General features: G+C 45.3%; 1 protein-coding gene across 1 annotated transcript; it reads left to right on the forward strand.

Annotated features, from left to right (window-relative positions):
* Positions 1–635: 635 nt before the first annotated feature.
* Positions 636–21,150, forward strand: LOC128430869 (sodium/potassium-transporting ATPase subunit alpha-1). The gene is made up of 23 exons (XM_053416971.1): positions 636–900; positions 11,270–11,383; positions 11,906–11,965; positions 13,388–13,489; positions 13,613–13,714; positions 13,826–13,939; positions 14,258–14,392; positions 14,806–14,923; positions 15,020–15,288; positions 15,372–15,680; positions 16,569–16,703; positions 16,813–17,011; positions 17,123–17,298; positions 17,417–17,553; positions 17,677–17,827; positions 18,263–18,431; positions 18,517–18,671; positions 18,772–18,895; positions 19,580–19,725; positions 19,831–19,961; positions 20,304–20,405; positions 20,508–20,599; positions 20,785–21,150. The coding sequence occupies exons 1-23, from the start codon at positions 889–891 to the stop codon at positions 20,811–20,813; spliced, it is 3,081 nt and encodes a 1,026-aa protein (XP_053272946.1). The 5' UTR covers positions 636–888; the 3' UTR covers positions 20,814–21,150.
* Positions 21,151–25,615: the final 4,465 nt, after the last annotated feature.

Consider the following 25,615-nt stretch of genomic DNA (forward strand, 5'->3'; position numbering starts at 1 on the left):
CTTGAGGGTAAGCTGAGGCTAAAGCTTTTAGGGCTAAGGCTTTTAAAAAACAGATATAAGATATACAATGGGGGCAGATTTTGTCACCTTTGTACATGGCAACTTTTCATATTTGTGTGTTTGTTTGTATAGTGGCTGAAAGAGCTCAAAGCACTGCATATAACGAAAACACGTGCAAATAGTTTAAAAAACTGACGCAAATTAAGAAAACAACTTCATCGATTTGACAACACGCGCGCCGCAAAAAAAGTCACAACACCTGCAAACACAGGCACGAGCTGCAAAAGAAATGGCAAAAGTGAATGTGTTTTCTGTATTTGCACGTGTTGTCAAATTGATGAAGTTGTTTTTTTCTCAATTTGCACGTGTTTCTTGTCTATTCATTTTGCAGTGCGTTGAGCTCTCTCACTTGTTTCCCCTGTATTGATTTATTCATATCAAATAGTTATCGGTGGACAAGGCTGATGTTTGATTTGTTTTCCAATCAGTGTGTGTGTGTCTGTGTGTGTGTGTTGAAAGAAAAGAAGGAGGGATGGGGGGGGGAGAAGGAAAAACGTCCAATAATGGCAGACGCCCCGCCCCCCTCCGTGGCGTTACCATGGCGAACGGCGTCGACGTCACAATGGAAGGAACGCCGTCTATAAGTATCGGAGGATCTGCGGCGGCTCGCGAGCTCGGATGTGTGTTCCTGAGGAGTGACACGTGCTGGGGAAGAAAAACAAAAATCTATAAAACTTACAAAAAAAAAACAACACACAACAACATCAGCAGCGGGCACATCCTTTCTAGAGTTTTAATGGTTTTTACTGTGCAACATTTTTAAGGTGGATTTCTTTTTTTTCTTTCTCAATTTTTACTGGGGAGAATTAAACCGACAACCGGGCAGCCATGGGGAGAGGAGTGAGTATCAATGTTTGTGCGTCTGTGTGGTTTTCTTTATTTTTGATTTTAAACTTCGCCATTCAAACAAGTGGTTTCTCTGAATCCGGGTCGGCGGTGTGGGATGTTGAACTGTCACATGTGTTTGAAAGAAAAAGAAAAAGTCCATTTCTCTCAAAATGCCCCGAAAAAGAAACTACTACTTCCGTGTTTGCGAACCCCGCGAGCCCGAAGACCCCCTGTTTAATTCCATGTGTCCGTTATGTCTCGCGGGGGAAGAAGAAGAAGAAGAAGAAGAAGACGAAGAAGTTGGTATTTTCCGTGGCTCGCGGTCCGGTTACATAACGGGATGTTCTCAAACATCCGGGACTGTCAAAGTTTCTCTGTGTAATGAAAGTAAAAACCCGGTTTAAAGTGTGTGTGTGTGGGGGGAGAACAGCGGGTCGAAGCCCGGCGCGGTGGTTACTTCACGGACTCCACTCGACCACTTTAAATGGAGCCAAACATGCGTGGGAATTTCCAGCATCTGTGCTACTAACATGCAGCAGCTTTTTCTTCTTCTTCCTCTCCCATTTGAGTAGTTTCCAAGCCCAGCTGTGAATTCTGGGTAGAAGAGATGTGTTTAAAGCACAACCCCCTCCTCACCCATCCTCCTCCTCCTCCTCTCTCACAGGGAGATTTGATCTGTGACCAATCGTGTTAAACTTATCTGAAGTGGCATCTACGCACCTTTTTTTTTTTTGGCACAAAAAGAAAAAAGTGTGGCTGCTTTTCAGGCTCGTGCACTTTTTATTTTCGATGCAGCGACTGCATGTGGTGTTGCACTTGCAGGAATCAAGCGCAGGACTGATTCTTTGAGCCGTGCATTACCCTCAAGCCTGGGTTTCATGTCATAAAATGGATAATTGAATTCAAATCAATTGGAGGGGGGGGGCGGAGACGCTCTTAAACGTTGGGATTTAAGCTTGAGCAGGAAGATGTGTCTGTTTCTGTGGTTTCAATCTTCAGGTCATTTTATTTCCGAGTTTCGAACCCGTGATTTGGCCCTGAGGCGTCCTCTGAACGTGATCCCATCATAAGAAGACGCAGCCCAGATGCACCAGCAGCTCTTATTGCTCCTCGGCCACACGGCTGTTATTCTCCCCAGACCTGCCTGAGAGGCGTGAAATCGAACCCCTGAAATATTAGGAGTCGCCACACCCTGCCAAGCTGCGCATTAGAAAAAACCAACTCATTATAGATTCAGCCTGCGAGGGATGGAGAGATGGACGGTGGGGCGAGAAAAAGGTGGAACGAGAGATCTGGCGGGAGATGTGAGGCGGAGTGGCTCATTCACTCTCGCTTCCTTCCTTCCTCCCTTCCTTCTTCTCCATGACGATCACTTAGGATTCAGAAAATCTTTCCTCTTGGCTGCTCCTGCTGCCCCCCCCCCCCCTTTCTTCCTCCCATACGTGATGAAAGCCATGCCCTGCCCCCATCCACCTCCCCACTGTGTCTCCCCTCCTCTCCTGGTGTAAGGAAGGAGGAGGAGGAGGAGGAGAGTGAGGATGAGAAGTTGTTTTGTTGTAATGGAGAAGAATCAGGGCACTGGAGTGAGAGCACACAGGTATGAGAGCCCCCCCCCCCCCCGTGTTTTGAACACTCGCATCTTAACATGAGATCACTGCCTTCGCTGCCCTTTTCCAGTTTTCCCATCACGTACGCTGCACATTGCAAACGAACAGACAGAAGGCAAGTGAGCAGAGAGGAGGAAGAGGAGGGATTGATTGCGTGAAAGAGGGAGGTAGAGAGAGAGAGAGAGGGGGGGGGGGGGGGGGTTATTGAGGAGAGCCAAGAGGCACCACTACCCGCATTGCCCCAGACGTGATTTAGAGGACGGAGGTTGGGGTGCGGCCGAAAAACTGCAACATTTCAGCCCCTCGGTTATTTCATTCACTTGAATGAACGATCCACTGCAAAACCGCCATCATGTTTACTTTCCTCTGAAAAAGGCAGCAGGCAACTTAGAACGCCAAATGACTTGTTGATCCTCGCTCGTCCGAGCCCCCGGGGTCCTCACCGACTGCTTGACTGTGCAGCGAGGCAGAGCAGGGGTTCAGTGACAGCTGGGAAACTCGCAGGAGGCCGACGCAGGCGATCCAGCTAAATATTTCATAATCTTACCTCACTCAATACTTCCTCCTCTACTTGGGTGAATTGTAAGGATGACAGCGACTTAAGAATCCATATTTCATCGCGAAAACTCTGCCTTCAGATATTTGGAGAAGGGAAAGGACGAGGGAAAGCGTCGCCCGGTTAAAAAAAAAAGCATTCGTGTCAGTGTCACCAACAATATGTCTGCAACTAGAGCAGCACTTAGTGGAGTGCATGCATCCGCCAAGGCCTGAAACCCCCTTCAATTGAATCCAGCAGCACCAAATTGCCCACATTCAAAAGATATAAGCCATCAAGATGAATTCATTATTTAAATGCCCAATCTCTCAAAGTTGAGTTCTTTTGTGTTAATCCGTGCAGTCGTTTCTGCAACTATGAAAGCACAACCTATAATGTAATACAAATCTCCATACATGAGACCTGTGCATTGTTAAAAATATTAAAATCAGGGGCGTCTTGCTTGCAGAACATTGAAATAAACAATGTAGTGGTTGATAAAACTTCAAGTTTAGGTTTATTCATTCGCACAAAGACTTGGTTCTAATTAAATTAATGCATTAGTTCTTCTTGCACACTTTAGATGTTAAATTGAAGGAGTCAATCAGTGCAACTTCAGGCGTAAGTTGACAGATCTGCAGATGCTCATTAAGCCAGTGTGCAAACGTATAAATCATGTGTGTGCGGTTCAAACAGAGCTGTAAAGGCTGCTTGCTGAACGGATGGTGTATGAATCTAGGCCAGCCTCACTGCGCTTGGAGCCGTCACACTCGACCCACAGACATGGAGAGGCATGTTGTTTCGAGCAGCTCTGATTGGAGGAAATCATATTCCCCAAGTGAGGAAGTGTCAGTTCAGTGGCACCACTCGCACCCAAATTTATTTTTCAACACCGCTCTCCCCGGCCCCCCCGGCCACTTTTTCATCCCTCTGCCAGAGGGGCTCCCCGGCTCCACCTTCACCTCCATGCTTCACAGTCGGTTTCCCCCTCGTCCTCTGTGTTTGTACCTGTTTTCCGTCCCCCCCCGTCCCTCTCCCTCGCTCCTTCTCCGAGGATTTAACATTCTTTCCACTCGGCAGTCATTGTGTATTACCCGGGGCTTTTGTCACACGCCCCCCCCCCCCTCGTCTGTGACAGAACACAGCGTACTCCCTCCCTCCCTCCTCGCATACTCACTCCATCTCTGACTCTCTCTTCTGTAACAACCCCCCCCCCCCCCGGCCTGGTCGTTGCTGGACCTTGTTTCATCTATCTTTTCTTTCAGCTGCTCTTTTCCTTCCTTCATCTCTTCCCTCCCTCCTCCAGTTCTCTCACATGCCAGCTCGCTCCCTCCTCGCCTCTGTTTGGCCAAGCAGCTTGAGCCGCTCGGTTTTGTTTTCTGTGGCAGCTCTTTGAACTGTTCGCTGCGAGCCTGTTGCTCGGCCGGAGTGGAACATTCGCATTAGAAATAACAAACTCCGGAGCGCACTGTTCCCCCGCCTGTGTCCGTGCATCGCCTACGTGAAGGAATATGGTGTTTTTCCATGACATGTCATAATCCGGGGCCTCAGCGCCGCGGCCTGGTCACTGGGCACTTTGTGTCATGGGATTACGACGACGTGAAAAGACAGGAAGTTTGGACATTTCAGGCAAAGTGACCCCCCTCAGCTCCCCCCCCTCCTGCCCCCTCGAGGAAATGATGCAACCTGTAGCCATGGTGTATTGGCGAGTTAAAGGAGCAGAGGAGTGGCTAAGGCCTGAGAGTAAAAAAAAAGAAAAAAAAGGAGCCATTGATTTATTGGTTCATTCATTCTGGGCCAGAGGAACTCCTGGTTGCCTGTTCTGCTCTTAAGATACTTGCTTTTTCCCACATTTGACAATGTAAAGAGTCCTTTTATACCAATCAAAAGGGATAAATATGGGATAAATAAAGATTTATGCATGCCCCTTAATTTAATCACCTTGATAAGTAAGGAATTAGATAAGCGGATAATCCTGAAAAAGATCAAAAAAAAGTTTTTGAATTAGATTCCTCAGCCAAGGCACAACAGTCCCCTCATGAAACCACATTTAAATCCAACAGACAGGGGTGAAAACATAACCACCTTGGCAGAGAGGATTGTGGCTAAATGGAAGTTTATATTTATGTTAATAACTTAAACACAATAACCTTTTCAAAATATTACAAATACTTTAAAGATTAAAACCAAAAATAGTACATAAAAAGTGCTCTCGGAACTTTTTAGATATTAAACAGAGTCTGGATGTGTTGTGTGAGACTCGTCCCTAAGGATGCCCCGAGCCCTTTGGTGAAGTTGTACTTCATAAGTTGAGGGAAAGCGATGGAGTGATAATTCACCATTTGTCTGACGGTGGCAGTATGTGAAGTTCTCATTTCGCCGGTGCCGGGCGGGTCGGCGAACTGCCCGCAAAGTCTCCAACAAGGACAGGCATTGATTCGTGTATTCGCTCATTCATCCGCTCATCCATTCACTTTTGTTCTGCTCTGGTGGCGGGGGGGGGGGAGCTGAAAGTTGCACTGGACGTGGAGGGAGAGTTAAACATGGCCCCCAGTGTAAATTAACACACTTTTTCTATTCACCGTCTGAACAGAACAGAGGGATGGTTGGGAATAAATGAAAGAGGAGGGAGACAGAGAAGGGGGGGATGGGCCACCACCACACGTGATCGCCCATTCACATATCTCAGGAGGTGCTGTAATAGTCGCCGGTAGCAACCGGGCAAAGTTCCAGGACTGTGTGAGAGTGTGTGTGTGTGTGTGTGTGTCGCCACAGTTGAATGAGCGGCTTGTGTGTCTGGCTCCTCAGAGGAATTAATTTCTTCCTGTAAAAAGTGTGTTCTTAGTAAAATATGCAGCCACTTGACCGAGCGCTATCTTCTGCTACATGTGAGCCTCCAGGACGTGGTTCTCTCAGGGGAACGGGGGGGGGGGGGGGGGGGGGAGGCGTGCTCAGACATTCTTGGTTAAGTTCCTTTTCATTCATCGTTTTCCTCACTCGCCTCCTCAAACTCTTCAGATGACTCATGACCAGCGTGGGGCCTCATTCACACGTAAAAACACAGCTAAAAGAGGAAAAATGAAACATGATGTCATCAACTGAAGGACTTTAGTGTGTAATCTGCACTAAGAATGTGTTCCAGTGACAGCTGAGGTCTGCTTTCTGAGGTCTGGATGGTGTAGAAGAGTTATTTTGTACATTTATTTTGTGATATTCCCCCAAAATCTTCTTAAAGAGTGAAGCAAATATGGCGTTGGTCGGCGTCCCTGGCATAGAAAGTCGCCCTCCTGCCCCGTGGTCTTAAGAGTCACATGAAAAGATTTGAGTGTTTTGTTTGTGTTTTTGATGCAGATTTAATGGGAGCCGCACAAAGGGCCATTGTTCCACGTTCAGTCGGCTCCTGTGTGTTCGTGTGTGCGACTTCTGTCATCTCTGTGCTCTAGAGCATCAATTTCGGTTGTGCGTCTCTTCAACTCATCTCTTGTCCCTTTTGTTCTGTCAGTATATCAGTCTCCCATCGCACTCTCCCATCCCAGCATCCCCGGTGCTGTTTGGGTGTTGTTGACAACCTTGAAAGTTTCGTATTTATTTTCTAGTGTTGTGTGGGAGAACAACGTCTTTTCTTGGAAAAACAAGACTCTTTTAATGCAAACTTTCAACTCATAGACTGTATAAAAAGATGAACGACATGACAGCTCAACAAAAGTGAAGCCAAAATGTCTTGATCACCACCTGGTGGCTGGCTGCAGTATCTATGCTGTACCTATAGGTAATAGCTGCAATAGTTAGTTATCGCTGAAGTCAAAGTGCTGTAGATGCTAGAGGAAAAGTCTCAGGGTCACCGAACTTGTAGGACGATATTGTCAGTGAGCCGCAAAGATCTGTACAAACTTTCACAGTTTTTGAGATTCTTTAATGCGTGATAGCAAAAAAAAAGTACAAGTATAAGTAGAGAAGTATATTACACTGAACCATTTGCAGATTGTCTGCTGCAAGAGCCTCCTGTAAAATATTGGCCATCATCAGATCTTTGAACTCTGACAGCTTTTCTACAGTACTGGGCATGAAAAGCCTCGCTGAAGCATCTCGCGTGATGATTAGTATCCAGGCTTTGAGCTGTGCTGCACTGTTGCCAAATCAACATCCCAATATGTGGGCTATGATGTCCTGTACAAGATGGTGTCCATGTTATTAATACTATAAACCAGAGCTGTGGCCCGAGAGCTCAAAAATGCCAAACATGAAAATCTAAATCGCGCTTTCAGGCCTTCTCCATACACCCAGGAAAAAAACGTGGTTTGAAATATATTAATGGTTTTATTTTTGCCTTGAATTGAAACTGAAACACATCAAAGTGTGAAACGGATCATAAACTCCCTGCAGGCTGCAAAAATCTTTAAATTCCCTCTCAAAACACTGAAGACATGTCTTCATAGACACTGTGTGTGTGATGGGTAGTTGAGATGTTGGTGCACCATCAGAGGTTACAGACACCTCTTGTAATATAAGAGAGTTTCTCAGTTTCTGGCAGCAGATACAGACGGCGGCCACAGACGTTAATCAAAGTGATCAGAGTTGTCAGTCAAGTGCCATGTGCCGTGCTGCCATAAAAAACTTAACAAGGAAGTGGTTTGGGCGGGGGTGCCCTTATTTCTGTGCAGCGTGCCGAAGACGGGGGAGCTGACAAAATCCCCGACAGGCCTCGCTACAGCTCATCTGAGGACGAGATGGTCTCCCCCGACTTTGTTTGTTGTCGTCTCATTAGCTAAGAGTGAAACTATCTTTTTCTTTTAACGGGGAATTTCCCTTGAAGGCCTCGTGCACAAAATCAGCAAGTGCAAAAAAACTGAGCGAGAGAAATGTCGAGTAACTTTAGAAGTCGGTTTTAATTGCACCCAGAAAGATGTTAATATCTCGACAGAACAGTTTTTGTTGTCTGATGAGCTGCATATTGGTGTTGGACTGACATGCCAAGATGCTAATGCCGAAAACCAGCCAATCCAAAGCTGTGATGGAGCGAACAGAGCTGGTGGTAGACAGCGTGAGGCCACGCTTTGAGACTGCTCATCCCGGTAACTTGACTTTTCCTGTTTGCTCCGTCTTTTGAAGGGAAATGGCACAAGCAGATGCGGGGGGGGGGGGGGGGGGCGACTGTGGCGTCTTGACGTGCGTGGAAGCAGCTGAATGTTTAAATATCAGCTCCCCCCTCGGAGTCTGCTTGTCGGGGACGACGTGCTCTGAACATTTCCACTCTGGCATTTCGGTGGAGCACTCCAACTATCATGTGTTTGGATCGTGCAGATAAACAGGCTTTATTGGTCGCTACGCAAACACTTCAGGTCACCAAAGAGCTCGAAGGTGAACCCGTTCATTTCCCTCTAGCTCGGTTTGATCGCTGCTATGTGCCTGAATTTGCATTATCATCATAGACGACAAATAAAAATGGCAAATATTCACATTTTAGAAGCTGGAACTGGAGGATTCTAAGCAGCTTTCTTTTAGACAATTTTATCCTTTTATTTTGATTGCTCTACTGTAATTCTAAACACAATGATAAGAAACAACACATTAAATAAGCAAATATATAAAGGAGGCTCAAATAATCCTCTAGTTCCATTCGCATGTCTGTTGGATGCAGCGTCTGTCCCACTTTCAGGCCCTGGACCACTGTCTGTGAATTATTGGCCTGAGCCAGATGGCCCCTGTGGGCCCTTGGGGTTCGAGAGGCCGGAGTGATCAAGGACCAGACTCCGTGTTTTCCCAGCTTTACCAACCAGGGGGCTGGAGCAACAATAACAACATGTGCCGGGATCACACACTCTGCTCTGGTGGCTCCCTGGGAAACTTTGGAAAAAGTTGAATGCGACAGAAAAACTATATTAGTTAGCATATTTCCATGACAGGGGCCACGTCCACGACGCCCATATTTGGTCTTGTCGGTGCAGCGGAGCCAAAATATCGCCGCCTGAAGAGTTTCTTTCAAAATGGCTGCTGCACACTGTGCCGTCGCATGCAGACAAATGGCTCATTAGTAGTCACTGGGCAGCCTCCCTCCCTGCTAACATGCTAACACCTCTAAACCCTCTACAGTGTTGAATTATAGATGAGCCTTAACTGCTAATCAATGCTGGCTTGAAGCGCCAGGATCTCGTGTTACCTACCTGAAACACACACAGGTTTGGCTGTCCCTCTGTGATTCACACACACACACACACACACACACACACACACACACACACACACACACACACACACACACACACACACACACACACACACACACTCACACACTAAGAGGCCTACACATGTTTCTAAGTTCAGTGATGCTGCACATAAGGGCGACAGCCAAAAACACATGTAGGTCACATCTGGATGTTGATCATTGATTGGCTGCTGTTTGCTCTCGGAGTGGGCAACTAAATATATGACAACCTAAATATTTACTATGATATTGTAAATTAAACTCAATCACATTTAAAGCAAAAAATCCTGCAAGCGAAAAAAATTTTATGAGATCCATTACAGTGAGATATCAAAGGGAGGAGCTATATTGGCTATATTTAAAACTGTTAAGTATCAGTATCCTAATGGAGTGCGATCCTATATTCTTCCTATACAAATTCAGCTTGTCAGATTGATTAAATGGTTCATCAAAGTTTATGTTGATCGTTTAAAATGCTCAGTGTTGAGGTATGTAGTTCATATACCAGTTGTATGCTGGTGCTCGTGGTCCCTCACCTGTTGCACGACAAAGTACAAGGACGAGTTATGGATAGTACTCTGATATCCTCCCATGACACAGCACCCACTGTTGCTAAATTGTTGCGAGTATTCGTCTTTTTAAATTTCACCTCAGCCGCCCTGCCTCTCTCCCCTCCTCTCTCCTTTCTCCGCTCCCTTTATCTATCTCGCCCTATCTCTGCCACTCCGTCTCCCACACCCTCTGGCTTACAGCCGTCTGGAAGACACTATCTGTGCCCGGGCCTTTTGTTGCTCTGTCGGCTAGAGCGGCTGCTGATAATGAGAAGCGGGGGGGATGTCTGTGGAGGAGACGGCGGAAAGAAAGAGAGGACGGGTTGTGCCAAAGTGACGGGGCATGAAGAGAGGGAGACGAGTCGCACAAATACAGGACACTTCTGGCCCTGAAGTCTGTTTGATCATTTTTAATTGCGTATACCAGGACTTAGACAATCTCCCTTTAATTAAAGAGTTTCTTGCCTAAAGTGAGAAAATTTGTGTCACAGTCTGAAAACCGACAAACAGTCCCCCAGTGTGATAACCATTGAATGACTCCGCTCTGGGGGTTGGCGGAGGTATTTAATTGGTTAGGTTTAGGAAAAGCTGGTGACTGAATGGAGCTTTGTGTATTTAAAGCAGAGACGGTTGCGTTTAAACAAGTGAAATTTGTGTCATGCAGCAGCCTAATTGAATTCCCAAAAAGTTGCTTATCTCTCAACCAACCAAAAACACCACAACTCCTGCTCCTCCCTCGATGCAGTTGCTCAAAGTGAAGCTTTTGAGTCTTCTGCTGATAAAGGAAAAACCTGCGACAAGTGATAATCATGGCTTCGATAAAAAACATGTTGCGATTCTGCAGTTTCTACATATAAAATCTAAAACATGTGAAACAAGATGTCTGATTGATGGAAGAGTTTTCAAAAAGTACAGAATCCTTTCAAGAAGTTAGCATATTCTGAAAAAGTGGTTTCCCCATGGAGCTCTGTTTGCAGAGGCAGATGGCAGCTCTGACGATAAAGCCTCAATGAAAAAAACTTTATATTCACTCTAGATATTTTGAGCCTAACTCTGTGTGACGAGTTAAGAGGCACTTCTGTTCTCTTCTCTTCTGTTAAAGTTTTGCGGTGTCCTCAGGTTTAGAAGTTCATATCTGGTTCTAAGTGCTTTAACCCACAAGGAAACTTAGAAAAGATGTAGGATGATAAAATGTCGTCTGGCACTTGGATTCATCAGCACAAGTCAGTGTCCCCCCCCCCCCCCCCCCCCCCCCGCTTCTTCAAATATGGTTACTTCTAGTTCAAAAGAAAGGCTGTGTGTATTGTGGCTTTGATAAAATACGTTAACAGGTAAATGTTATCCGACCCATCAGGTTACTGTGTATGATGACCTGTTGTACTTAAAGTGGCTCATCACTGAATCAGAAAACCAGACTTAGCTTGAAGAGGAAGACGTTTGGATTCTCATTATTTTCCCCTTTATTCTCCCTCCATCGTGTTTCCAGGAAGGACGTGAGCAGTATGAGCTGGCTGCGACCTCGGAGCAGTGCAGCAAGAAGAAAGCGAAGGGGAAGAAGAAAGAGAAGGACATGGACGAGCTGAAGAAGGAAGTGGATATGGTGAGACACTCGGATTGACTTCTTTCAACTGTCTGCCTCTGTTGCTTTTAACTCTCTCACCTCTTTCCTCATGCATTGGCCAGAATTCTGTTTTATAATTTATTTACATTAATAAATCCATTTGATTTCTGTATCCATTACTTTACTTTACTTCATACTTCTGTCTTAAAACTGTCCGCCTAAAATTTCCATTACTTTTAATTTCTCTCCTTTTCTTACCATCTCAAAGATGTCTTCTCTTTTCTTTCTTTTTCTGTCGCTCTCTTCCTCCCTCCCTCATGTCTTTTCTTGGCTCCTTATCCATCCATACAACCTCTCCCCTTAACTGTGAACGGCTCCCTGCCATTGTTCCACCTCTACCTTGTGAGAGGTAGTCATTTTGAAACGAAAGGTCAGCAGACAATCCACTATAAATGTCACTGGACTTTGGCGTATTGAACACACACACATAGACACACACTCACACAGTCACACACTCACACACTGGACTGATGCCATCGTCTCTTCTCTGTGTCCCTCCAGGATGATCACAAGCTGACCCTGGATGAGCTCAGTCGCAAATATGCAACGGACCTCAACAACGTGAGTGAGATGAGATGATATGTGTGTGTGTGTTTTTTAAATGGGTCAAACACTAAGAAGGTGTCACACCGAAATGCAATTTTGGCAGCGAGATCGTCCCCCTCTCCAAACTCCGGCATCGTAATGTCGTTTTGAAAAGAAGATATCCATCAAATTGTCTGCATTTATCACCGAGATCAAATAAATATCAAATAGCTGAGGGGAAGAGCCGCTGGGGACGTGATCAGCCCTCCCTCGGTTTATTAAAAAAAGATTGTCTATCCTGGAAGGAGAAGGAGGAGGGGAAATATTGAAGGGAAAAGGAGATGAATGTAGAGAAAGAAAGGTGGGATAGAGATGGATGATTTATAAATATCCAAATTTCCTTAAATCACGTCGTGTTCAGAATCGTTATTGAGCATAAGATGTTGAATTTCTGAATTTGAAGCCTTGTTCCTGTTGTATGCCGTCTTTGTGCTCAGCTAAGCTAAAATGGCTGCTGCCTGTAGCTTAATATTTACTGAACAGATATAATAGTTGAATAGGATTCGACTCTCTGGTGTATTTCCCCAAATTTCAAGCTGTACACATCTTCTTATTCTTATTAGGTACACAGAACATGAGGATGAATAAATGAATGAAAAATGGAATAATAGGGAAAAAAGCAAAATAAATCTCAAAAGGAAACTGCATCTCTTGAATTCAATGCTGGTGCAGATACAAATATTGAGGGGCGGCGTGAAATGAGAGCTGATTACAAGTGGTCACCTCAGAAGCCTCCTGATGAAAGGTGTGAACGGAGCGACCGGAGAGATGATCGGGGCTCAAAACAGCCCTACACCCCCCCACCCCCCCACTTACCTTTAATCACAGACTCCAGCTCGCCACCCCGCTCCCCTCATGCAAATGCACTCCTGGTCATACTGGAAAGATCAAGGAGAATGCTTAATGAGTACCTCTAAACTGGGGTCTCTGAGCTCTGCGTGCGCTTGCATGCAGCATTTGTAAATAATTTATTAGCCTGCACCCCCCCCCCCCCCCCCCCCCCCCCCCCCCGCCTGCCCTGATTTCATATGAATCTGTTCGCCTCGTCTTGGCCTTAACCTTCCTCCTTCCACCGGTTTTATTTTTCCTACCTGCTGATGAAGGAGACTGAGGCTGTTGATTCTGTGTTGCTAGACAACGCAGCATCACCTGCAGCTCCCCTCGGACTTAAATATGTGTCAGGGAGTGTGTGTCAGGGAGTGTGTGTCAGGGAGTGTGTGTCAGGGAGTGTGTGTCAGGGAGTGTGTGTCAGGGAGTGTGTGTCAGGGAGTGTGTGTCTACATGTGCAGTTGGCTGGCAAACAAACAGGGCTGTGCTTCAACCGGTATTTAGAATTAGAAGTAGTTGATCGCGTGCTACGTTTTGTGAATTTGAATCTGTGTGTTCTCGTCACATCAGGGTTTGACCAATGCAAAGGCTGCTGAGAATCTGGCCCGTGACGGCCCCAACGCCCTCACCCCCCCTCCCACCACCCCCGAGTGGGTCAAATTCTGCAAACAGGTACCATCCTCACTGGTGATATCACCACCTTCTGGGGGGTTTAGATGTAACCACATTCTCCTCATATTGAAGCTGCATAGTTTTCAGATGTGAAAAGGTCCCTTCTGCTCTGTCTTCATCCAGATGTTCGGCGGGTTCTCCATGCTTCTGTGGACTGGGGCCGTCCTCTGTTTCCTGGCCTATGGTATCCAGGCTGCAATGGAGGATGAGCCGGCCAATGATAATGTAAGAAGGCCCTGGAAATAGTTGCATGATGTCTTAATGTGCCAGTATGGTGCATGGTGTTATCTTAATCTGGACCTTTTTGTAAATGAATGTGTGTTTGTCTGTTCACAGTTGTACCTGGGTGTTGTGCTCTCTGCTGTCGTCATCATCACTGGCTGCTTCTCCTACTACCAAGAGGCCAAGAGCTCCAAGATCATGGACTCCTTTAAGAACCTGGTGCCACAGGTAACCCCTTATCCCGCAGTTTAAACCTTTTCATTCATTGATTGTCTTTTGGTTTCATCAAAGCCTCCAGGCATTGTTCTAAGAGTCCAAAGAAATTAGCAAAACCAGAGATATCACTGTTGAACTCTTCTGAAACCACTTTGAATCAGAATTTTGGTGTTTGTCTTAAAATTTATTTTCATTGTTGTAAAAACATTGGGATTCTCCTCAGGGAATGGACGAGACTGTAGATGAAACGCCCAGAAAATCAATCCACAGGCCCCTCGTTCTCCCTTTTCTTACAAAAAGTGTCCGTCTCCATCCCATCTTGTCTTTTAGCAAGCCCTGGTCGTCCGTGACGGTGAGAAGAAGAGCCTCAACGCCGAGGAGGTGGTCGTTGGCGACTTAGTGGAGGTGAAGGGTGGTGACAGGATCCCCGCCGACCTCCGAATCATCTCTGCCAGCGGCTGCAAGGTGGGTAGCTCGGGAGACGAGTTGTTTTTCTTCTCTCTTAGGATCCACATTTACGCAATTTAGCTTAAAATCCGCAACTCCATCAAACATTCCAGCGGTTGAACCTCTTTGTGTGTGCTTCCTTTTAAAGAGACCACGTTATTCAAGTACTACTTCTGTTGTCTTTAATGTTGCTTTCAAATCTTTTGTTAATATTTAATTACAAGACAGTGACACTTCACTTATTGTGGTGAAAAAGGTTGTGTCTGTGATCCCTTTTTGTTTCCTGACAACTGCAGGAAAAAAAAGGATTGACGATGGAGGAGAATGTTTTGTTTACCTCCTCCAGCGATGGATTTCTTGGCAGCTGTCTTCCTGTCTTATTCTCCTTTTTGTTTTTGATCATAAATCAAAGTGTCTGTCTCATTCCTCAGGTGGATAACTCCTCTCTGACTGGTGAATCCGAGCCCCAAACTCGTACTCCTGACTTCTCCAACGAGAACCCGCTGGAGACCAGGAACGTTGCTTTCTTCTCCACCAACTGTGTCGAAGGTATGACGGCGGCCCCTTTCAGAGACAGACATTTTGTATGTAGTTCAGATGGATATCAGTGAATCAGAGATGTCATCAAATCCTTCCTCGCCCCAGGAACTGCTCGTGGTGTTGTGATCAGCACCGGAGATCGTACCGTGATGGGCCGCATCGCCACGCTCGCCTCCGGACTCGAAGTCGGACGCACACCCATCTCCATCGAGATCGAGCACTTCATCCACATCATCACCGGCGTGGCTGTCTTCCTTGGCGTGTCATTCTTCGTCCTCTCCCTCATCCTCGGATACAGCTGGCTGGAGGCCGTCATCTTCCTCATCGGTATCATCGTCGCCAACGTGCCAGAAGGTCTCTTGGCCACCGTCACTGTGAGTCCTGCTGTTTCTTGGCTATTAAACGGATCCAAAAGGTGACTCAGCTCCTCGACTAACCCGAGCAATCCCTCCTCTAGGTGTGTCTGACCCTGACCGCGAAGCGCATGGCCAAGAAGAACTGCCTGGTGAAGAACCTGGAAGCCGTCGAGACCCTGGGCTCCACCTCCACCATCTGCTCCGACAAAACCGGCACCCTGACCCAGAACAGGATGACCGTGGCCCACATGTGGTTCGACAACCAGATCCACGAGGCCGACACCACGGAGAACCAGAGCGGCGCCTCCTTCGACAGGAGCTCGGCCACCTGGGTCGCCCTCGCCAGAATCGCCGGGCTCTGCAACCGCGCCGTCTTCCTGGCCGAGCAGGGCAGCGTTGCCATCCTGAAGGTTTGTCAATGCTCTCAACATTACCCTCCTCTTCCTCTGCTCACTTCAATAAATGACACCAAACATCAAGAGAACCTTCAGTAACAAACTGACCATCTGGTTAACTGCCTGTGAAGCTGTTCGACTTATGTAACTGAGTAGATATTTTTAAATAAATAAATATTCAAACACTGACCTATTTTTTCTGTTTGGGAGCCGTTTGGCTTCAGTGCAGCTGGAAAACAACAAATTCTCCTCAGTGATTGTGTAGTTGTAATTTTATAAAGATGTTTACAGCCCGCACCAACAGGCCTGTTTTCCAGCTTCCTCTCTCCCTGGAGTATAGCCTGTTTCAATCACATGATTATTCTTAACACCGCCCACACACACCCACACACACACACACACAAACACACACAAACAAACCCTGTCCTTGGTTTTCACCACATGTTGATAACCTGTTTAGGTGTGTGTGTGTATGTGTGTGTGTGTACATGCATGTACTGTATCTGTCTGCTAATCACCTGTATATGTCTGGCTGCCATTGCGGCTCTAATTACCAGTCCTTCTCTCCCACGGCTCATTATTCTTTCCCCCTCAGTCACTGGTTCAGGACTAACAATCGCTGTTTATCAAGTCCACTGATTTGCTATGGAAGGAAAATAAAGAAAATTGGCCTTGACATTTTTTTTTTCAAGGCCAGCTTCCCAAAATAATCTCCCTTACTTTGTATGTTTTTGAATTGCAAATGGATGCGAAACAGTGTGTAGTGTGGCGACTAGGACAGATTATTTGCATTAAAGGACCACGATGGTCAATGGAGACGTTGAAGTCTTTTCAGTCTTTGTTACTGAGGCTCACAGTTTCAATTGAGCGTGTGATCGATGTTCTCCTGTCTCCGTCCACCAGAGAGATGTGGCCGGCGACGCCTCTGAGTCGGCCCTGCTCAAATGTATCGAGCTGTGCTGCGGCTCCGTTTCGGAAATGAGGAATAAAAACCCCAAAGTCTCCGAGATCCCGTTCAACTCCACCAACAAATACCAGGTATGAAGTTGTCATTCTTCCCCTAACATTCATCTTCTCCTTCAAATTTCGATATTTAAAAGCACGGATGCTGACGCCGTCCTGTTGCATCCGTCCTGTGTGCCCGTAGCTTTCCATTCATACGCACTTAACCGAATCTGAGGGAGAGTCCAAGCACCTGCTGGTGATGAAAGGAGCCCCGGAGAGGATTCTGGACCGCTGCTCCACCATCATGCTGCAGGGCAAAGAGCAGCCTCTGGACGACGAGTTGAAAGACGCCTTCCAGAACGCATACCTGGAACTGGGAGGTCTGGGAGAGAGAGTGCTGGGTAAGCATGCAGGGATCTACTATTTAAAGATTTTGCGTAAAAGTCAAATTCAATATTATCGCCACGATTCCCGTCGTCTTTGACTCGTTGTAATGTTCCTGCTCCGGCCAGGCTTCTGCCATTTCAACCTCCCTGACGACCAGTTCCCAGAGGGCTTTGCCTTTGAAACTGAGGAAGTGAACTTCCCCACGGAGAACCTGTGCTTCATCGGCCTCATGTCCATGATCGACCCCCCACGCGCCGCCGTGCCTGACGCTGTCGGCAAATGCAGGAGCGCCGGAATCAAGGTGTGTCAAAAAGCCACATTTTACTTTTGCGCCAGTTGTCCATGGATGTGTATTTTGACGGCATCACTGACATGTGTGGATTCCTTAAACTCATCCGCACACCCGTCCCTCCTCTTAGGTAATCATGGTAACAGGTGATCATCCAATCACAGCCAAGGCCATTGCTAAGGGGGTGGGAATCATCTCTGAAGGCAACGAGACCGTCGAGGACATCGCTGCTCGTCTGAACATCCCAGTCAATGAAGTCAACCCAAGGTATGGACAACACTGAGAAAACCATGTTAGAATATCACTGGGTTCATTTTTTTAAATACAGTTTCCAAGTGGGTCTGTGTGTGAACGCGTTTGAGTGACCTAACGGCCGTGTGCTCCCTCCAGAGACGCCAAGGCCTGCGTGGTCCACGGCGGAGACCTGAAGGACCTGGCCCCGGAGCAGCTCGACGACATCCTGAAGTACCACACGGAGATCGTCTTCGCCAGGACGTCCCCGCAGCAGAAACTCATCATCGTGGAGGGCTGCCAGAGACAGGTGTGTGTCCCAGGTGGTCAGGTTCCGTTTTGAATCAAAGGAGCATTAAAGAGTATTTTTATTCAGCTGTTTATTTACCTGAGGGGGTGTGAAATATTCTTAAAGCAAATATTTAAAACAGTCATGTCCACGAAAGCTGGCATTTATTTTAATCTGCAGAATGACACAGCAGCTTGACAAATTAGATTTTTAATTTATTTTTTCTTTTCTTTTTCTTTTATCCTTTTCGAAACCCTATTAAAACAATTGACTCAGTAATGTAGTGTGACTTTTATTAGACAGACGCAAAATCTGTCTTGTCATTTCTCTTACAAGCAGATTTCAAACAAAATATCCATTGTATCATTTCATGGCAAACCACCAGTCAATATATATACACAAATACAATTGCAACAAGTAAAAGCAGCATCCTCACATTTCCTCTCTTCTCCGCAGGGCGCCATCGTGGCCGTGACAGGTGATGGTGTGAACGACTCTCCTGCACTGAAGAAGGCCGACATCGGCGTCGCCATGGGCATCGCTGGGTCTGACGTCTCCAAGCAGGCCGCGGACATGATCCTGCTGGACGACAACTTTGCCTCCATCGTTACCGGCGTGGAAGAAGGTAAGACCGACACAACAGCATCACCGGCTCAATCTTTTTTTTATCCCTTCCTTCCCAATATTCATTTTTTAAATTACTCCGTCAGGTCGTCTGATCTTCGACAACTTGAAGAAGTCCATCGCCTACACCCTGACCAGTAACATCCCCGAGATCACGCCCTTCCTCTTCTTCATCATCGCCAACATCCCTCTGCCCCTGGGAACCGTCACCATCCTCTGTATCGACCTGGGAACCGACATGGTGAGCTCTTTGACCAGGCACACAGCTGATCATCTTTTTACTTGACAGCACAAAGCCTTTATTTATTTAATATTTTGTTATTTCCCCCCTCGTCTCCCAGGTCCCTGCCATCTCCCTGGCTTACGAAGCCGCTGAGAGCGACATCATGAAGAGACAGCCCAGAAACCCCAAAACGGACAAACTGGTGAATGAGAGGCTCATCAGCATCGCCTACGGACAGATCGGTAAGCTCCCTGCCGAAATCAGTTTCTCCTGAAAAGGCAGCTCAGTGTCTGGGTGGTCCGGAGATAACCCAAAGAGTGGCATGCACCAGGAATAGTCTTGCTCTGAGAGAGACCTAGAGTGTGTGTGTTTGTGTTTGTTTGTGTTGTGACGATAAAGCACCGCCTCTGGCTTTTGATTTCCCCTCTACGGTAATGACGCCAAAAATACTCCGTCACCCTCCTGAACTTCCCTTTTAAGAGCAAAATACAGGCAAAAAACCTTTGTTGAGATATTTGTATTTTTACTGCAAAGATTTGAACCCACCTGCACTTTTCTTTCCAAATATGATCCTATTATGCATTTTATGATTTATTCCTCTCATAAATTTAAAGACTAATTGGATTGGGCCTCTAATTTCCTCAGAAGACGACCTAATCTAATTTATTTGTTTACTCATCCGGGGACAAATGATTTAGTCCCTAAAGAAAATTCCCCCCGAATTGAATTAATCCGATTCACATTCATCTTATTTGCACGAGGCCACTTAATCGTTTATTGATCTGAGCTTCAATCTCAAATTCTAAAGCGAACGAATCAACCTTATTTGTTCTTAAAGCGTGAAACTGAAATTTTAGGTTAGGTTAGTTTAGGTTATAAAAATATTAGATGCAGCCTGGTCATGCTGTCACATACCCTTCCTGCAGGTATGATCCAGGCGCTGGCGGGCTTCTTCACCTACTTTGTGATTCTGGCTGAAAACGGCTTCCTGCCCTCCACCCTGGTTGGCATCCGAGTCTCCTGGGACAATAAATACTGCAACGACCTGGAGGACAGCTACGGCCAGCAGTGGGTCAGTGACATTTCTTGCGTGGACCTCGAGTAAAGGTTAAGATTCAGCCGTCGAACACCTGGTTTAAATGATTTTTGTATCCCTCCCCCCCCACCCCCCTGTCAGACTTATGAGCAGAGGAAGATCGTGGAGTTCACCTGCCACACGGCGTTCTTCGTCAGCATCGTCATCGTGCAGTGGGCCGACGTGATCGTGTGTAAGACCAGGAGGAACTCGGTCTTCCAGCAAGGCATGAGGTGAGTTCCAGTCCGAGCTGTGGCTGGTTATTTTTTGGGGGCTAAATCACACCTCTGCTACTGAAACAGCCGCCTGTGTGACTGTCCCGCCTCCTTATTTCACAGTGCGCGCGCTGTTGAGCTTTTCTCAGAGGAACTCCAGTTCACCTCTATGTTTATTTCAGGCTATAAACAAGACGATCTGTTTTGAAAAGGCATTGCAGACTGCGGTTTGCCTCGGCCCCCCGGCTCAGCGCTGGTTGCAATTTGAAATCCTGGCACCGAGCGGTTAAAATCCAGCTATTTTCAGGTTTGATTTTCTCCAAAAACAGAGTCTTGATTGTTCCTACTTGTGTGTCTCAGGAACAAGATCCTGATCTTCGGGCTCTTTGAGGAAACCGCCCTGGCTGCGTTCCTCTCCTATTGCCCCGGCATGGACGTCGCCCTCAGAATGTATCCTCTCAAGTGAGTAAAACACGAAAACCCTGCCAGTTGTGCGCAGCTAGCTGAATCTGCCCGTGTCCCTGGATCTGTTTCTCATGGACTTGTCTTGTGTGTGTTTTCCAGGCCCAGCTGGTGGTTCTGCGCCTTGCCCTACTCCCTGCTCATCTTTGTCTATGATGAAATCCGTAAGCTGATCCTCAGACGCAGCCCAGGAGGTGAGCACAGGATCCGCGACTTTATTATCTTTCCTACCTCTCGTCCTTCTGCACATTTGGTCGAAAAATCTGTCTTCCTCCAGTGTCTTTACACGGTTTTACAGATTTATCATTAAAAACTGTCCAATCTATGCAGGAATTGCCTCTAAATCCCGTGCGTTTGTTTTCCTCCCTTGTGTGTCCAGGTTGGGTGGAAAGGGAGACCTACTATTAAAGACCCGTCCGTCCAGTCATCTCGCATCTTCTCGTCCACTCCCGTCTTTGCATGAATATTGTCTTGCTGCTCGGATTAAAATGTAACTTCTGTGGGGAAAAAAATTAAAATTGGAATGTGTTTTTATATTAGGGAATGCTTGATACTACTATTAGACAAATACTGAGATGGAACATGCTGATGATGATGCCGATTATGATGTTGAAAAATGATAATGCTAATAATGAAATGAACATTGACATGACTATGCGTGCCTTGTTTCTGAAACAGGACCAATTTTATACATGTTTTTAACAGTTATAAACGTTCAATAAAAATGCGCTCGAGTCAGGTCCCACACACGTGTCCTGCTCATTTGTCCTGTGTGAGTGTGACGCCGAGAAGACGCAGCATCCCTGGATTGGTGTGTGTACAATAAATGACAATGCTTAATGAATTCTACACACAATCATTTTGTCTCTTTTATTGGCTTTTTAACGTAAATCTCTTGAATTTGATGTGTTCAGGTGCAAACAGAATATTTAACCTTATTCCTCAAGCTTTTCCCTCATTTATTAAAGTAAATATACAATTTTTAACGAGAAAGGCACTCTGTAATTAGCGGCACTATTTTTCTTTAATAAAAATGAATCTCGTTAAATATTATGTATTATATTTAGGTACGAGTCCAAGAATAAAAACAGTCCCCATTTGTAACCACTTTTAGATTAACTAGATTCAAATTAATCTTGCAATTTGATCAAAGTGGGGAAAATGGATCCTTTCCCAAATTTAATGGGTTCCTTCTTTACCAAGTTTTGTGGTAATCTAAAACAAACGCAGACAACTAACTAATGCTTTATATTCAAGTATATAAGGAGTTTATGGTTTCAAAATAAAGCAACTCTTCTTCCAGCCGTGACTTTGGAAAAACAAGACGATAGATTAGCTGTCTTCAGTCTTCAGTGCTTGATGTTTCCCCTCTGGTTAACAACAGTGATAAACGCCACAATAACGCAGCCTTTCAGCTCAGTGTTGTGGTTGGGAGATGGAGGGGGGGCGTTAATTAGATTAGACCATAATTAGATTTAGAAGAAAATCCATGCTTATTCCTAATCAATAAATCTTACACAAATACACAGTATTATGGACCCGTGTCTTCATTTTTATTCAATGATTTGTCTCCATTGGTAGATTAAGGCTTTTCTGCCAGTACCTGACAATCTGATTTATTTCCTTAAAACAACATGGCGACATTCTGTTTATTTGGTTTATAAATAGAAATGTATTACACAATGAAGACAGAAATGGTGAGTTTCCCCTGATACATTTGGAGTCTTTATCTCCCTCTAACCTGTGGCAGCTGACATTAGGAGCATGCTGCCAGCTCGGCAAAGGTCGAACCACAGGGTCAGATTGTGCGCAGGTCTTATCAGGCAGCGGCTTCCAGCTGCCAGTTGATATAACTCGTGCCCTAGCTCCAGTGTGTGCTCAAGTGAAATGAAAATGACATTTAAATAATATAATGGCTGTGATTTTTTATATTCAGCAACACTATTTATATTAACCTCCGCCAAGGCCCAACCACCCCCCTGTGGATCTACACTTAAATTAATGAGATCCGTATTTTATTTATGTTGTGTTCGGGTCCAACTCCAAGGAAAAAGGCTTTTGGGTTCATTTTTTAACATTAAGCCTCCCAGTGATAGGCTGAAGCTTAAAGTTTCCCAAATTATTATATTCTTCTCGACTGTTATGACATGAACTTTGCACATGAACTTTGCAGAAGAGGTTCTCAGAGCTGCAGGGGCCACGTCGCATCGTGGGTGTTGCGGTTCACCGAAGAATAACTGGGACGTCTAATCCAGCGTCCATTATTCTCAAAGCCGGGAGTTTGGAGCAGCTACTGTTTGGGGTCTCTGTCCCCCCACTCGGTGCCTGCTGCTGAGAGTTGACATACATAAACACACACAGAGGAGACTGTTAAGACTCAAGGAAAGTGGAGGCTCAGCGGGCTCCTACCTTTTGAATCAACAGTTTGAGATAAGGGGAACTTGTCAGACACTTATAACTGCTGTAAGACCATTAACAGGTAAAAACGGGCCCAGTTCAGAAAGTCCATTTTGCTTAGGAACCTTCCAAACTAAGAAGTATTTCAGCATCTGCCATAATAAGAGCTGTCTAGTTCTCTAAATGATAAGTAAAGGAGCTTCAATGCTTTCTAACTTATCTCCTTTAGAGTAGGAAAGATCATATACATACAGTATATCCTCCTGTTTGCCTGGACACACCCACATTAATTAAAAAACTGCTGTTTTATTCTCAAGACATGATCCAGAACTGATTTCTTCTAGTGAACAACAAGCTGATTGAACTTATACTTCACAACATCTTCATCACAACTAAACACTAAAGTTATTTGAATCTCCTGATTGTGGAATGGACACAGTCATTTATTTCCTACACGCATATTCCTCACATTGTTATATATTTCCAACATTTCAGTCCGTTTTTTTTCCCCTTTTCAATTAAATCTATGTTGTTATTAATGTCTGTGAATAAGTGATGATTGAATGTTCAGTACTGTACATTTTGTGCGTACCATCTGTTACAAATATAGTTGTTGTAAGTCCTTTCCTAACTCCTCACGTCGTCTCCTTCCCGTCTTTCCTTGACCCCTTGACGTTTTCCATCAGGGTCAAGGAATAGTGGTTAGGAAAGTCGATTATTTTGGACTTTCTGAACGCAGTCCTGGTCACTAATGAAACAAGAGAACAACCCGATCAAACCATTTGAAAACAAAAAAGGGGGTAAACAGCATTAACAACAAGCTGAACGCCCACGTTAAGAAACACCACCCCTCCTCCCCCCCTTGTTGCTGCAGCTCTTGGTACGGTCCGCTTCCTGAACCCACCTGTGTTGTGGCGCAAACAGGAAGTAGAACCACTGAGGCAGCAGGTGAGGCCCAGACAAGTCAACTCACCTCACTAATCATGAGAAACAGTGTGAAAATACAGTAATATAATGAAATATAATGACAGGAGAACAAACAACATGTGATAAAGATGTGAGGCTGTGACACATTCACTTTCTCCTGGATTTAGTGGTGTTATATTAATATAGAGGAGCAAAACAAATGCAGTAAGCTCTCTTGGTATGTTGTTGGAGTAATTGTTGGAGTAAGTGAAGTACAAGTACGTCAAGTAACTTTAAGTACATTGTTATTTAGATGTGCCGAGGTGGAGGACGTGAAGGATGACGTGCGTTTCCGGAAAACAAGCTAGCAAGCTAACGCCCGAGGAGAGTGAGGACAGAAGAGGAAAGATGGAACAGGTAAACATACGATTTTAAACATATACATAGTTCAATGAAGTGTTGAAAAATAGTGACATTACACGTGTGTGCGTCACCCTCTTGTTACAGGAACTGAGAGAAGATGAGGAAACTGAGGACACCAGGTGAGGTCATAAGGTGACAGAAGCTGCTGGAATATATGTCAAATAATTAAAGAATTAGCTGCAGAGTAGAAGTAAAGGTAAAAGTTAAAGGTGTGGAGAGGGAAAATACATTCATTCTTTCTGAAACTGTAAATGTGACCTGCAAATTTCCAACTTCCGACTTCCGTGACCCCGAGAAGCCGATGGAGACGGTTCAACTGGGACCAGTTCAGCTTCCGTTCATATATAAACTAAACAGAGGAGGGGAAACGACCCACGAAGCATCAGACGCTGTTTGTTTTATTTTATACAGTAATTTACAGTAGATAGGCCTCAGCGCCACAGTATCTATGTATCCATTAGCGCCGCCATTGTTGTGTGAATGTCGGGGAAGATGCATTTTCCCTGAGTGGAGTTTCATTGCACTTCTTCCAAATAAGAGGTTAGAAAAAACTCACATACACATAGACAGCAGTAGTTTAAAACCACACACTTCACACTAAAAATAAATAATAACGTGACATTTGTCGTGATAGTTATCTATCGACTGATGGGAAAATGTTCACCCTCATGTTCCAGAAACCGGGGGGAAGCAGCGGGCTCCTGCCACGTGAGGAGGGAACTGAAGAGGTAAAGCAAGGTGAGCTCAGAAAAGATGTCATTTATTTTAAAGCTATTAAAATGTTGTGCGGCGGTAAAGTCAAGTATTTTCTCTCCTCTTTAGATTTGACACAGTTCTCAATGGCTTATCTTCCATATGCATGTAACCTTGTCAAGGCAGGACAAAAAACAGGCATGAAGATTAAAAAAACCCGACCTGGTTTTATTGATTCCCGACATTTTAATCTTTTATAGATATAAAATGCATCACTTTGCACATTTTCCCCTCTGAAATCCGCCACCGTGCATTAAGTGTTAAAGCCTAAAACTGCTTATAAGATCACTTTGGATTAGTGACTGTGGTGAGGACAGGGTATTTGTCAAGTATATTTAATACATTAAGGCAAATCAAACAGCTTTATGTAATGCATTTAAACCTGGAGAAGGAAATAAATTGAATTTAAGGTGTTCACCAGGATAAATTTAACTCCCTCCGATTTCACATTTTCAACTGTGCACGGAATAATATCTAGAAACACAACCCAAAAAGTGGACACCTGTCTCTTTTCCCAGTGAGACGTCTTCATATAGCGTGAGACTTGGTGTCCTGGGAGCTCATTAGAGGAGAAACCTCTGGATGTATTTGATGTCAGGCTGTGTGTGAGACGCTGTCTTTCTTTTCTGCCCTATGTGTCACAGCAAATCAGTGCATCAGGTCACACGTTCTTTTATCGTCTAGAGACCCAGAAATTTTAATTCAAGATGAAGAATCAAACACAATATGTC

The sequence above is a fragment of the Pleuronectes platessa genome, chromosome 24 (genome assembly GCF_947347685.1).
Source record: "Pleuronectes platessa chromosome 24, fPlePla1.1, whole genome shotgun sequence".
NCBI lineage: Eukaryota > Metazoa > Chordata > Actinopteri > Pleuronectiformes > Pleuronectidae > Pleuronectes > Pleuronectes platessa.

Excerpts from the sequence above, each read along its gene's own strand:
- LOC128430869 (XM_053416971.1), top strand. Across the intron at positions 11,966-13,387 it reads ATGCAACGGACCTCAACAAC|GGTTTGACCAATGCAAAGGC; the intron begins GTGAGTGAGATG and ends TCGTCACATCAG. Across the intron at positions 17,828-18,262 it reads TGGAGGGCTGCCAGAGACAG|GGCGCCATCGTGGCCGTGAC; the intron begins GTGTGTGTCCCA and ends TCTTCTCCGCAG.